Raw genomic sequence first — 13,234 nt, forward strand, 5'->3', positions numbered from 1 at the left:
GAAGAAACTACGGAGGTTGAAATAGATAAAGAGGGTAAAAATACTGGAGTTGTGAAACAGGAAAAGGTGAAAAACAAGGAAAGTGGTAAAGGAAAAGTGGTAATCAAAACTGACAAGAATTTGAGAAGCGAGAAACAAAACTTAGAATCTGATAAAGATTATGTTCGAGAAACTGAAGAGGTGGATAAAGGGAAAGGTGCGTATAAAAAGGAAAAACACGAAGTCAAAAAGAAGAAAAATGTTACAGAAGAAAGAGAGGAAGTGGAAAAACCAGGTGGAGTTCACAAACAAGTCCATACAAAGAAGAGTAGTTACTCTACGACCTCAACCCATGTACAGAGCTCAAATTCATCCAGCACAGCTCAAAATCAATCAAGGTTTTTGTCACCTGATTTCGGTAAATTTGGAAATTTTAGGGATAGAACTAGGGATTTTGGTAGATTTGGTAATTTAGGGGACAGAGCAAACAAGCCAGAGTTCAAGAATACCAGTAATCTCATGGATACTTTTGACGAAGATTTTGATGATTTTCCCAGTCGTATTAAGGATGCAATACCGAGATCTAAAAGTATGGTTGAAAAAAGTCGTCCCAAGACAGAAATTCGTGCCTTTGAAAGACCTAATAGATCAAAAAGTCTGCGACGAAGGAGTAGGAAAACGTCTTTTAGTGGACATTTTTATAATCAAGAGGTGAGTATACAATTAATTAGTTTTCACTGTAAGTCAACCAAATTTTTTGTGTCGCGACTAATTGTTTTTCGTTTGGTTGTATTTTGCAATTTAGGCATCATCAGATGTTGTAAATCAGAGATCCGTATGTATGTACATACATAGAATTTCATTGATACACCATCATCTTCGATTCATTTGTTTTATATGCTCAAAGCACTGTACATTATTATACTTAGCATGTACCTATAGTGACACAACATACTTTGATACTTCCTTTATTAGCTCCCTAGGAGCATTCAATCCATTGCAGCTTATCTGAAGGCATAGGATTAATGCATTCACATTGCAACCTCTACCCTACCAGGTCCCCAAGTATAAAACTGGGTTGACTGAGGCACAATTGTGGTTCAAATCTTGTCCAAGGACTTTAGCCACTCAGAAACAAATGACAGCAATACTCAAATGTGCAACTTGCAGATTACAATCCAACCACTCTGATCATTCACCCACCATGATGTCCAACCACTCTGATCATTCACCCACCCTGATTTCATATCTATTGTGTAGAAATGACAGGTGATATCATGTATTGTGTTTGTTTGTTTGTTTGTCAACAGACTGCCAGTTTCACTCCAATGCATGGAAGTGTTACCAATGTCAGAGTTGCAAGCATTATGACAACAGCCCAAGTCATCGATTTACTTCTCAAAAAATTTGCAGTGGAGAATAGATCTGAAGAATTCATGCTGTATAAAGTGAAAGACAATGGAGGTAAGTGTAGTTACACATATGGGATGTTTAGATGAAGAATTGTTTAAGACAAGATGCAAGATGACCCCTTTGCTCATATTCACATTAGATCTCAAAAGATGTCAGTTTTGGAAAAGTAAAACTCTAAAAAACAGTCAAGTGCATTGCTCTTAACTGGGATGTTTTTAGGGGTGTCTAGATGTGGAGGTGTTCAAGAAATGATCACATCAAGTACAGTTCAAGACATTCATGCAACTTTTTCTAGCAACCATGACCACACCCATAGCAACAGGCAAATGACACCTGCTTGCAAAGATAACAATAGTGATTGGTAGGCAAGTGAACAAACACTCAAAAATGAATGTAATTGTGTCTAGCAACAAGGTCGATGCCCATAGCAACAGGTAAATGACAGCCAATTGCAAAGATTATAATAGTGATTGGTAGACAAGTGAACAAACACTCAAAACCTGGGTGTAATGGTGTCTAGCAACAAGGTCGGTGCCTATAGCAACAGGTAAATGACAGCCAATTGCAAAGATCATAATAGTGATTGGTATACAATTGAACAAAGACTCAAAAAATGGATATAATATACCTATTAACCAAGACAATCCTCATAGCAACAGCTAAATAACTGATCAAACTACAATGACTCCCAGTGACTCAAAATCTTCTGATAATCATTGAGAATATTAGTACATTTTGTATTATGTATTTGCTCTGTTCAGTTACAGTCAGTGTTTTTTTAATGCTATTATATCAACGGATGCACAATAATCAAAATTTGTTTTTATTTCTAAATCAGAAACTGCACAAATGAAGATGACAGATTTTCCGTTATTGGAAAGAGTTAACATGGGACCAAATGAAGACTATGCAAAGATTTATCTGATGGAAAAATCATCAACCACAGAAATTACTCATGAGGTAAGAGTTCTTTTTATAGTATATGGTACGGTATGTCTAGCATCAAAAAGGGGAAGAGGAAAGCAGGGCAACTTATCAAAAACTGTGATATGAATAATGTGCAACAGTAAAAAATTCATGCTTTGATGTATGTCACTTACAGTGAGTTCATTTTGGTCTTTGCACATTTTTTTCTTCAGGTGGCACAATTAATTCACGTAGATCTACCTGTCTTGAGAGCTATTCTTGACAGGTATAAAGAAGAGGAAGAAAAGAAAGTGAAGACACTTAAACAAAAGTAAGTTTATTGTTTTGTATCAAGACTAAATAGTTTCATAGACTTTAACACATGATACTAATTTTTATAGACACATAGTTTCATAGACTTATGACATAGCTCCATAGACTTTAAGACGTAGGTTCATAGACTTTAAGATGTAGTTTCATAGACTTTAAGACGTAGTTTCATAGACTTTAAGACGTGATACTAATTTTTATAGACACAGTTTCATAGACTCTAAGATTTAGGTTCATAGACTTTAAGATGTAGTTTCATAGACTTTAAGACGCGATACTAATATTTATAGGATGTAGTTTCATAGACTTTAAGACAGGTTCATAGACTTTAAGACAGTTTCATAGACTTTAAGATGTAATTTCATAGACTAAAAAGTCACATTTATTTTCAGGTATGAAGTTTATCGCAAAGAACTCCTAACAAGAATAGAAGCATCATCAACGGAAGTGTAATATATACAGAAGTTACCATGACAACATAGCAACAACTTCAGAAGATTCTTTGTGGTTTGATTTTTCTTATGAAGTTATCTGCATGGATAGGTTTGATGTGGAGAGGTCAAGGGTCAAACCTCCGTAATCAAAGTTTTTGCCAGTTACTGCTATGTAATACAGAGACACTTGGACTTCATACTCTGTGTCTGTGAATGTACAGATTTGTACTCAATATTTTAATCACATCTTAATTAAAGCAGCCATGGACTATATATTACTATACCATGCACAAGCCATTTAGAACACAAAATATGGAATATATACTCTGGTCGTTCTATGTCATGACAACACGTGTCTATGTCACTGGTTCTGCTGTGTTTGAAATGTGAGTCAAAACATTCAAAATTGCCATTACTTTCCCTGATTTTTCTTTGATATTACTGGTGCTGGTATAATTATGTTATTCTCCAATATTTTTCTTCATTCAGCCAGAAAATACTCATGACCTAAGGGTTGTCACTACTTGTCTAGCGACTTGTAGTGACAAAGGCCCCTTAGGTCACTCGTATTTCCATGGCTGAATGAAGAAAAAAATGAGTTATGTAAATTAAATACAAACTCTTATACAGTGTGAAGGCCTGTTACAGAGGTTACATGTGTAAACCACTCCTTGATCAAATGACAATATTTTGAAATGATAAAATTGCTTTGTATTGTATAACCTACTGAACACTATTCAGAACTATTCAATTTGTACAAAGATACAACACTTTATTCAGAACCAATAAGTTTGTACAAGATACGAATGTATGACACTTTCTTCAGAACCAATAAGTTTGTACAAGATACGAATGTATGACACTTTCTTCAGAACCAACAAGTTTGTACAAGATACACCATGTTATTAAGAACCAATGTTTGTATAAGATATGAATGTATGACACTTTCTTCAGAACCAATAAGTTTGTACAAGATACAACACTTTCTTCAGAACCAATAAGTTTGTACAAGATACAACACTTTCTTCAGAACCAATAAGTTTGTACAAGGTACAACACTTTCTTCAGAACCAATAAGTTTGTACAAGGTACAACACTTTCTTCAGAACCAATAAGTTTGTACAAGATACAACACTTTCTTCAGAACCAATAAGTTTGTACAAGATACAACACTTTCTTCAGAACCAATAAGTTTGTACAAGATACAACACTTTCTTCAGAACCAATAAGTTTGTACAAGATACAACACTTTCTTCAGAACCAATAAGTTTGTACAAGATACAACACTTTCTTCAGAACCAATAAGTTTGTACAAGATACAACACTTTCTTCAGAACCAATAAGTTTGTACAAGATACAACACTTTCTTCAGAACCAATAAGTTTGTACAAGATACAACACTTTCTTCAGAACCAATAAGTTAGTACAAGATATGAATGTATGACACTTTCTTCAGAACCATTAAGTTTGTACATTTTGTAAGATGTGTAACACTTTATTCAGAAATACCGTAGTACTGTTAAAATCTGTATAAAATGCAACACTACTCAGAAACAGTAAGTTAGTAATACATAATTTTAAGTTCTGCTGATTTTTGAACATTTTTATGGTACTTTCTACTGTAGTGTTTGAGTTGATAGAAGATGTGACATGCCAGCGTTGGCTTATTTTTTAGACAATTACATTTGTGTTTCCTGAATTTATGAACATAAAGCTCAGTGCTTTGAATAATCATGGATCTCAGTAAAGCTATCCATGGAATAACATAGCTTTATTATAGTATTGTATACTGGTATACATTACAATATAGTATTTTATCACTTCAACTCCAGAATTATTGCAGACAATATTTCTGTTGCCATTTTATCTTTCCACAGACACACCAAAATTGAGAACTTGCAAACCCATTGATGGTGCATTATGGGAAATGTGCCATACCATATAAAACTGAATTCATCAAAACTAATAAATCATTAGTTTTGATGAATTCTTTGTCATCCAGACCATACCCTTACTATAAAGTTTTCCTTTTGATAACCCTAGTTAAGGTATAACCACAAATACAAAAAATCCCACAGTCCTTTGCATCTGAGCATGCTCAGTTTGAATTGCAAAGTGCATATTGGTTATGTCTTTACATTGTGTGAACGTTTCGTGCCATAGTAATAAATGCAGTCCTTTCTACGGTTAGTGTGACACACACAATGTCATTTAACTTGGTACAAAGATGATACAATCATTTCAGCTTTATTTCACAATGTAATCAAATTTAGATGACAGATAAATGTCATGCAATATAACATTTTATGGGGGTTGGGGGTGGTGGTTCCAAATGGCTTTATGAATCTTCCGGCTGTGCCAGATTATGCCAGTAGCCTCACCATGTGAATAGAGTTGTGCAATGTTCACATAATTACCATATTCAATGGGTAATCACAAAGCCAATCAGTAAAAGGGACTTTGAGATATCTAAGAGGGGCAGAAACATTGCTGCTGCAATCATAATCTAATTTTAGGTTTAACTTAGTCTAGTAACTATACTTGTGGTCATTTTCTATAATCTCTCTCTCCACTGTATAGTCAAATGGCTTTCTTTAGCATGACATTATGTTCTTACCACTGACAGCGACAGTTCAATGCTATTGGAGAGGTGATATAAAGATGATGATGTTATCCATATCACTGGTGGAGAGAGAGAGATTGTAGAAAACTACCACATGTATAGTTACTAGCCTAGGTTTGACTACACAACTGATGCTAGGCTGTTGGCTTGACCTACGGTACATTTGATACATGTCTGATAAAAAGAGAATTTCAAACCGATGTGATGACAGCATCAGAGTTCACCCAAGGTTGAAACTTAATAGCTCATGAAGCGGACACGTAGCGGCTCGATGACTAGTACGCATGTGTGTCCTATATACTATGTGGTGTTTTTTGGTGGTTTTACCCAAGGATGCATTGTGGCACAATGACTACGCATGCGTGTTCTATATACTATGCGCATTCTCCATGCGGAGGGTGCTATCTACAATATCATCTACAAATGGATCTACCCTGCGCGAGCTTATTGGCTTTGCCTAGTTATGATATTAAGTACTGTACGTACAATACAGTATATTTGTGAAATGTTATTTTTAGATATTGTTAGATTGAATAAAGTGGCCATATGAATGAAAATTGACTATTTATCTAGGAATTTTTAATTTGTACAACAACTTTACACTGTTTTTCTACTTGGAAATACAATGTGAAAGAATATATATCAAGTCCATAACTCAATAAATAGTAAAACACTGAATTAATAATGTATAAAATGTTTGTAGTTGTACGTACATTAACCAATTACACAATTTTTAGCTTTTTGGCAATTTATTGCGTTACAAACACATTTTTTTCATGTGGAAAATGACAGTGAGGTTGTCTTGTAAATTAAAAATTGTAAATAAATACTTATTACTCATCCATATGGTCACTTTAAAATTCATTTTCACATTTTTCTTTTTGACTTTGACTTGCTGTAGCTGTTTGGAGATTACTATCAGTACTAACTTATAAATAACTTTTTAGATAATAGCACTTGTCGCTCAAATATGCATTAAATTCAGGGAAAAGTGTCAATTTGAATATTTGAAACAAGCCAGGTGTGCCATATAATGTTTTTTTTTGAGTTAACTGGAGGAATGTATGCAGGTTTGTGGTGCAGGGAATGTTATAGTTTTTATCAAATATTTGATATTTTGATCATCTTGTTTCAAACATAATTATTGAAATCAATAAAGCAAACATGAATAATTGTAAAAACTCCTTTGTATCCTGGTTATGATATTATGAGTGAACCTTGACATACCACTACTTGTATGAACATCAAGCTCCTAGGCAACATTATACATATGTTGACTGATCGATAGGGCAACATCATAAATCTGTTTTATCAAGGGACTGTGAGTTTCCCCATTCCTGCAAACCAGAGCTGTTATTTCTTGTGCTTTCTTACAGCAAGTTTCGGCGGTGCCGTAAAAGAGGCCGTGGTTTGCGATGATGGGGTTACCCCAACACAGACTTTCCCGGGGCCAAAGCCCATATACACCTAAACATGTGTAAACTCAGCATGTGTCCCTTTACGTATGCTTCTGTAACAAGAATACTGCAAGCACAGTTTATAAATATGTAGCAATTAAAGGTCATGCCCAACAACATATAAATACAGCTTGTGCCCCTTTAACACTTATAAAATATAATAAACCATTCTCATACACCAAAGAGTTCAATTCATCTCCACATTTATTAAAACCAAAAGTAAAACAAATCTTTTAATATACACACTTGATTAGCATAAAGCCATGACAACAGTGTCTCTAAGTACTGCATTTAGCTTTACTTGACTTTACATCATACAATTGGAAAATAAACAAAGATTTTAGTTTCTTCAGGAAATTTTAGAAAGATTGGTTTCTGAAGAAAAAGTCTTTCTAAATTACTCATAGTTCTTCTCAATACTAGTAGCACAGATTCTTGACTTGATGCTAATTTATATAATATCACCAGAGGTTTTCCCATAAACCCTTGCTGGAAATTGCCAAAATGACTGAACATAAGTTGAACGTAGTATGGCTTTCTTACAAGATTTCAAGGTAAGTGAGGGAGCTGATCACCCAAATTCAAATGTGAGTTGATAACAGTGATCCATGCAAGTGTACTAATGGCAGAAATAAGTCTGACTGGACTTTTCCTTTAAGTTGATAGCAGTAATCAATACAAGTGTACTAAAGGTAGAAATAAGTCTGACTGGACTTTTCCTTTAAAAATCCAGTTGATCATAATCTAAAGACACTGTTTCTCAATTTTAATATCTAAAATATTTTCTTTGACAAGTACCGAGCTTTAAAAATATATGTCATTTCTTTGAGTGGTTGGGTCATTTCACTTGGAGTTCTAGAAATGCCTACCATTCTTCTCACTGTGGGTTGTTTTAACAAGAAGAAATATCCGAGACCACACAAACTTGATGTTAACCAGTATAACTGGATACTCTGTGTGTGAAAACAAATATAAATGTGGAAATATAGTAAGTTTGAAAGGAAACACCATATCGGTGGAATACTTTGATATATACATGTATATACATTTGTAAGTAATTATAACACTGATGTGGGTGTGTATATTTACAATTAATGACAGCATTTGTTTGTTGCATCTTGCGAACATCTATTGCTTGAGTATATTATGGACTGTACTGTCTGTCAACTATGTTATGGACTGTACTGTCTGTCAACTATGTTATGGACTACTGTCTGTCAACTATGTTATGGACTGTACTGTCTGTCAACTCTGGTATGGACTGTACTGTCTGTCAACTTTGTTATGTTATTTTTGTTGCTTCATAAGAAGAGAGAGAACACTACTTTACCATCTGACAGCAAACAAGGAAGGTTGTGAAAACTACTTACTGCAGGGAGAATTGTAGCAACAGGTAACATGGCTAGTGAAACTCCACGTAAAAGCAACTTGAGTCTCTGAAATGTTTTTGTTTCAGGTCCACGGCGTAAGTTCCAACACTGAGAAAACAACACAATGAGGTTTATAACAATATACATAGTTGCTATTATCTAGATCCTGTGTTAGCACTGGTTGTAATTAATAAAAACCTTAGTCCAATACATTAATGGGATACTACCCTCGGTAATCTTCTCGCCTCATTTATGTCACTTTAAGTTGACACTAACCTCCCCTTGGCCTCATTTATGGACTACACCATTTTAATTTCAAAACTGTGTACATTACATAAAACTGGCTGCTCATGGCAGGAAACTTATAAACTACAAATTGGTTCTCAATCAAACTTACTCATGCAACAAAGTTGTACTTACCTCAATCAAAGCTATGCATGTAACAAAGTTCATAACAGGAAGTATAAAGTATGGATCAGGTACTGTTAAATTAGAAAACCACAACCCTCCCTGATTTAAAAACTCTGGCAGAAAGTCAACATCCATTTCTGAAATGGAAAATAACATTCTTATTACAAAGTGTTTCACAAATCATATCTTTACATGTTTCTTTACTTTTCATCTTCATTGATGTACTTAGAAGGGAACACCACTCCAGGAAAAAGGTATTTTCACGAACTGTGGGTTCTCTGGAGAGTAATTTCCTGATTTTACATCGCCTAAAATTACTTGAAATTCCAGAGAAATATCAACTTGATCTTGTGCCTTTGATAGGGTATCTTTATTGGGGTCACATTGCCTGATGGGAGTCAGCAGAAATTTATTCATGGGTGAACAATCATGACTCCTAAGTGCTTATTCTCTTCAGTGTAAAACATCTCTCATGAATATTCATTGTTCAGTCATGAATATTCATTGTTCAGTCATGTAGAATCATATCAGGTGATAGTAACAATTAATACAGGTGGCAGAAATAAATGCGACTGGAATGGAATGGACTGTGTGTGTGTGTGTGTGTGTGTGTGTGTGTGTGTGTGTGTGTGTGTGTGTGTGTGTGTGTGTGTGTCAATTTATACCTCATGCAATAGATGATCACCTTAGTGACTTTGTTTCATCATAAATAGCAAAGGTAACTGTGCTGAGAATAAATGAATTAGAATTCAAACTTGGTACATGCACAACAAATTCTTTGGAGATAATGATATAATATGGTGTGATCAACATTTGAGCTCATATAGTGATGTCATCAATTCATGAGATCATAAAGTGATGATGCTTACCTGTGCCAAAGAGTTGTGCAGAACCACCAGCCATTTGACCTAAGGCAATAGTCATACCGTACCATGTGATTAGATGCCCACCAATAGGAATTAGTGATCTCCAAGGGCTACATCTCTCTCTGTGGTGGTAAGCCATTACGATTTCTCTCAACTACAACAAACAATTGAAAGTTGTAGTCATACTATAGAATACAGTAGATTGGGTGTGTGTGTGTGTGTGTGTGTGTGTGTGTGTTTGTGTATGTGAGGTAAGTGTAACATGCAATGTAGTCTATCAGCTAGCCCTCGGATGTTCTTCCGATAAAATACAACACACCGCCGAACAACGCTATCGAGGATGGAACATCCGAGGTCTAGCGAATGTCATCAGGATATAAATAACTGCCAATCAGAGAACCGTATTAGCGAGAAGCACAAACAGAGGACAATAGCTAAATTTTCATGCATATTCATCTTAAGGAGGGGCTTGTATAAATAACCACCAATGCGTTAACTGAAATGTGTGAATGACAACGTCTACACACTCATCAAACTCACAATTACCATAAACCGATAAGCCATAGTAATGACGTAAATGTGTTTGTCAACACTTGCATGCAGAGATTCCCCGAGGTCATAGGTTAAAGAATATATTAAAGTATATATATATGCATAGATGGCCCAACCCACCGCTCAATGTAATCTCAATGGAATGTCCAGTCTGAAAATGACATTCGCTAGACTGTTCGGGCAGGCCCTCACATGCGAACTTCGTTCGCTTATAGTTATAGCATCGAAAGAAAGCCCGAACGTCTAGCAGCAAGACTACATGCAATGCTGCCAAATGAATATATCTAATTGTCAAGGGGCATCATCACAGACACCTCTCTCAAATAGCTGCCATATGAATAACTTTTAGCTCATTGAGACTCATGAACCAAAAAGTTGTTTATGCAAATGAATAAATTCTCAACTGTTAGAATGACGTAAACAGGGTATAAGTAGCGTCCTGAGCTGACAAATGTACCATATTTAGACATTATGTAAATATCCATATTAAACACAAACTTATCATTGGGCAGAATTCTGTGATTGATTAAACAAAGACATGATGTTAATGACTGTGTGGGTGGCTTCAGTTGATTTGAAATTTCATCTCAGAACCTCAGTGAGCTAGATGTAAAGCGAGATCTTGGGATTTGATGCCATTACATTAATAGTACTAAGTGACATTTCTACTGATGTAAAATGACACTGAAAACTGTCAATAACAATAGTAGTCACTGGAATGCAAGGAAAGAAGCTTACAAACACCCATCTTATATATATATGACATACTCACCCCTCTAGCAAATTCGAAATATACTCACCCCTTTATCATATTTTTTTGCAGCAAATTTGGGCTTCCATTTCCTTTCTTTGGCTTCAATGTTAGTTTGTTGTCTAAATAGTTCCACATGGCCATTGATTTCTGGCTGTACATTCTCAAAGCGTGCCATAGTTCTCTGTGTCATAATAGCCAATGGTAGATGTATAGCTGTCCTCATTGCTACAGTAGCTGCAATGATAGTCAGCCACCACGGTAGGCTGGTCTGTAAATGTACATAGTCTATCCATTCATAACCTAACTCATCAAATGTTGGTATATAAACATATAGTTCATCTTCTGGTATTGGTACATCTCCTGTTTCTGGCATGACTCCTCTTTCCAGGACATCTCCTGTTTCCGGCACATCTACTGGTACATCTTCTGTTATCGGTACCTCTTTTGTGCCTGGTACATCTTTCGCCGCTGTTGAACTTGAATTGTACCTTTTCTGATGAAGTCCAACAAACTGATTTTGATAATTTACGGAATATGTAAATTGATTTAACACATGACTTCTTCTCCGTTGCTCCTTTTGAGGTACACATCTTGCATTTTGGTTGAATGAAAATGATGACAAAGTCCGCTTACACAGTAATTTCTGAAGAAAACAAAATACCGCATACAATCATTATTGTTCATGTTATGATGTACTACTATAGTTTGATGTATTTAATTCTAGCACCATATACCTTGGTAAACATCACAAATGCCACTTATCTGCATATGCTCATTCATATAGGATATCCCTGGAGGTATTTACATTTGCCAAATGAAGTCATTCCCAAAACATCTCAGATTTTTTTTTTTTAAACTTAGTGTAAAATTAGTCACCCATAATATATATGCATTATTTTCTGTGGAGATCGTTACACAAATTATTGCAAAATAACTGTATTAGGTTTTGTTGTTTTTCACCTCACTGGGGAGTGTTTCCACCAAAATGTGTAGGAAACTACCTCTACACTAGCAATGGTTTATGGCCCTGTATAAAGCTATCTTCGCAAGCTCATTATAAGTATATTTCACAGGTACTCTCTCCTCAGATTGGACAGAAACTCGCGTCACATCTATTTTCAAGAAAGATGATTTTCAATATCCATGTAATATGAAATACCGTTAGGAGGACCCCCCCCCCCCCCCCCCCCGTGATGCTGGATTTCTGGGTGCAAGCCTGTAGTCGAGTACTGTAATTAGTTAGAGATATAAGTTATCATACCTGTACACAAAACCTATATGCACTCCTATGCACACCGTATATATGAAGCAAACACATTATGTCACCAACGATCGTCCTTTCCAGACTAACTCTTGGGAGAGCTGTACGTGATGAAGTTGAAATCCGGGTCACGACGCCAGAACTTTACGTATACAAGTTACAACGTAATGAAACAAATCAATGAAGCTCTGTAAACAGCAGCTTATCAAACAGATACGATCCCATTTTCTTAAAGGTCAGGAGCAATATTTTTTAATCAAATACCCGACAAAAAGAGTGCCCAAAGGTGTATCACTTCATTCCATGACCGGCATGCTGCGCAGCGCCATTTTGTTTTGTGTGTTTGTTTGTTAAATCACATCTCTGTCTCTATATAAGGGTAAACCATTTGATTTGGGGAGGGGGAGCTTGAGGATTTGGAAACAGTTTTTTCTTCCAAGAGCAACTAGTTAGCAAATATTTTTTTGCCTAGTAGAGGTACAATTTTTTTTAAAAACACAAATTCGACCATTGCCTTCACGTCATGTCATGTTGGATCACATAGGAAATTACTTCAAACCGAGTGTCAATCAATCAACAATATTTCTTAGGAGAGATGGTTGTATACATCCACACACACACACACACACACATGCACAAACACACGTACGTACCTCAACAAACAAATAGTTGTATACATTACAATTTTTATTGAAAACTGACGGCAGTGGTTCCAAAAGACTAGTACCAAGACAAGTAACAATACTATAGTAAATTTACATAAATGCAGAATTCATACTCCATCTCAATAAATGTACACTTAAAACATGAAGACAGTAGAAAACAATGCTTGCAAACTTATAAAGCTGTACAGATTTCAAAACATGTATGACTGAACT

General features: G+C 35.5%; 2 protein-coding genes across 2 annotated transcripts in view; one reads left to right on the plus strand and one right to left on the minus strand.

Annotated features, from left to right (window-relative positions):
* LOC144452555 (uncharacterized) overlaps nt 1-5,607 on the plus strand; it is a 13,276-nt gene extending 7,669 nt beyond the window's left edge. The window contains exons 4-8 of the mRNA XM_078143658.1: nt 1-690; nt 1,290-1,443; nt 2,231-2,352; nt 2,532-2,629; nt 3,021-5,607. The exon at nt 1-690 is cut by the window's left edge and continues 228 nt beyond it. Of these exons, the coding sequence (XP_077999784.1) occupies nt 1-690; nt 1,290-1,443; nt 2,231-2,352; nt 2,532-2,629; nt 3,021-3,081 (1,125 nt within the window). The 3' untranslated portion in view covers nt 3,082-5,607. The remainder of the gene's footprint in view (nt 691-1,289; nt 1,444-2,230; nt 2,353-2,531; nt 2,630-3,020) is intronic.
* A 1,853-nt stretch (nt 5,608-7,460) lies between these two features.
* On the minus strand, nt 7,461-12,453 carry LOC144452316 (cytochrome c oxidase assembly protein COX18, mitochondrial-like). The gene is made up of 6 exons (XM_078143388.1): nt 12,357-12,453; nt 11,142-11,738; nt 9,793-9,943; nt 8,933-9,060; nt 8,513-8,620; nt 7,461-8,095 (listed from the first exon to the last, which is right to left on the minus strand). The coding sequence occupies exons 1-6, from the start codon at nt 12,411-12,413 to the stop codon at nt 7,916-7,918; spliced, it is 1,221 nt and encodes a 406-aa protein (XP_077999514.1). The 5' UTR covers nt 12,414-12,453; the 3' UTR covers nt 7,461-7,915.
* Nucleotides 12,454-13,234: the final 781 nt, after the last annotated feature.

Source organism: Glandiceps talaboti, chromosome 22 (assembly GCF_964340395.1).
Source record: "Glandiceps talaboti chromosome 22, keGlaTala1.1, whole genome shotgun sequence".
Lineage (NCBI taxonomy): Eukaryota > Metazoa > Hemichordata > Enteropneusta > Spengelidae > Glandiceps > Glandiceps talaboti.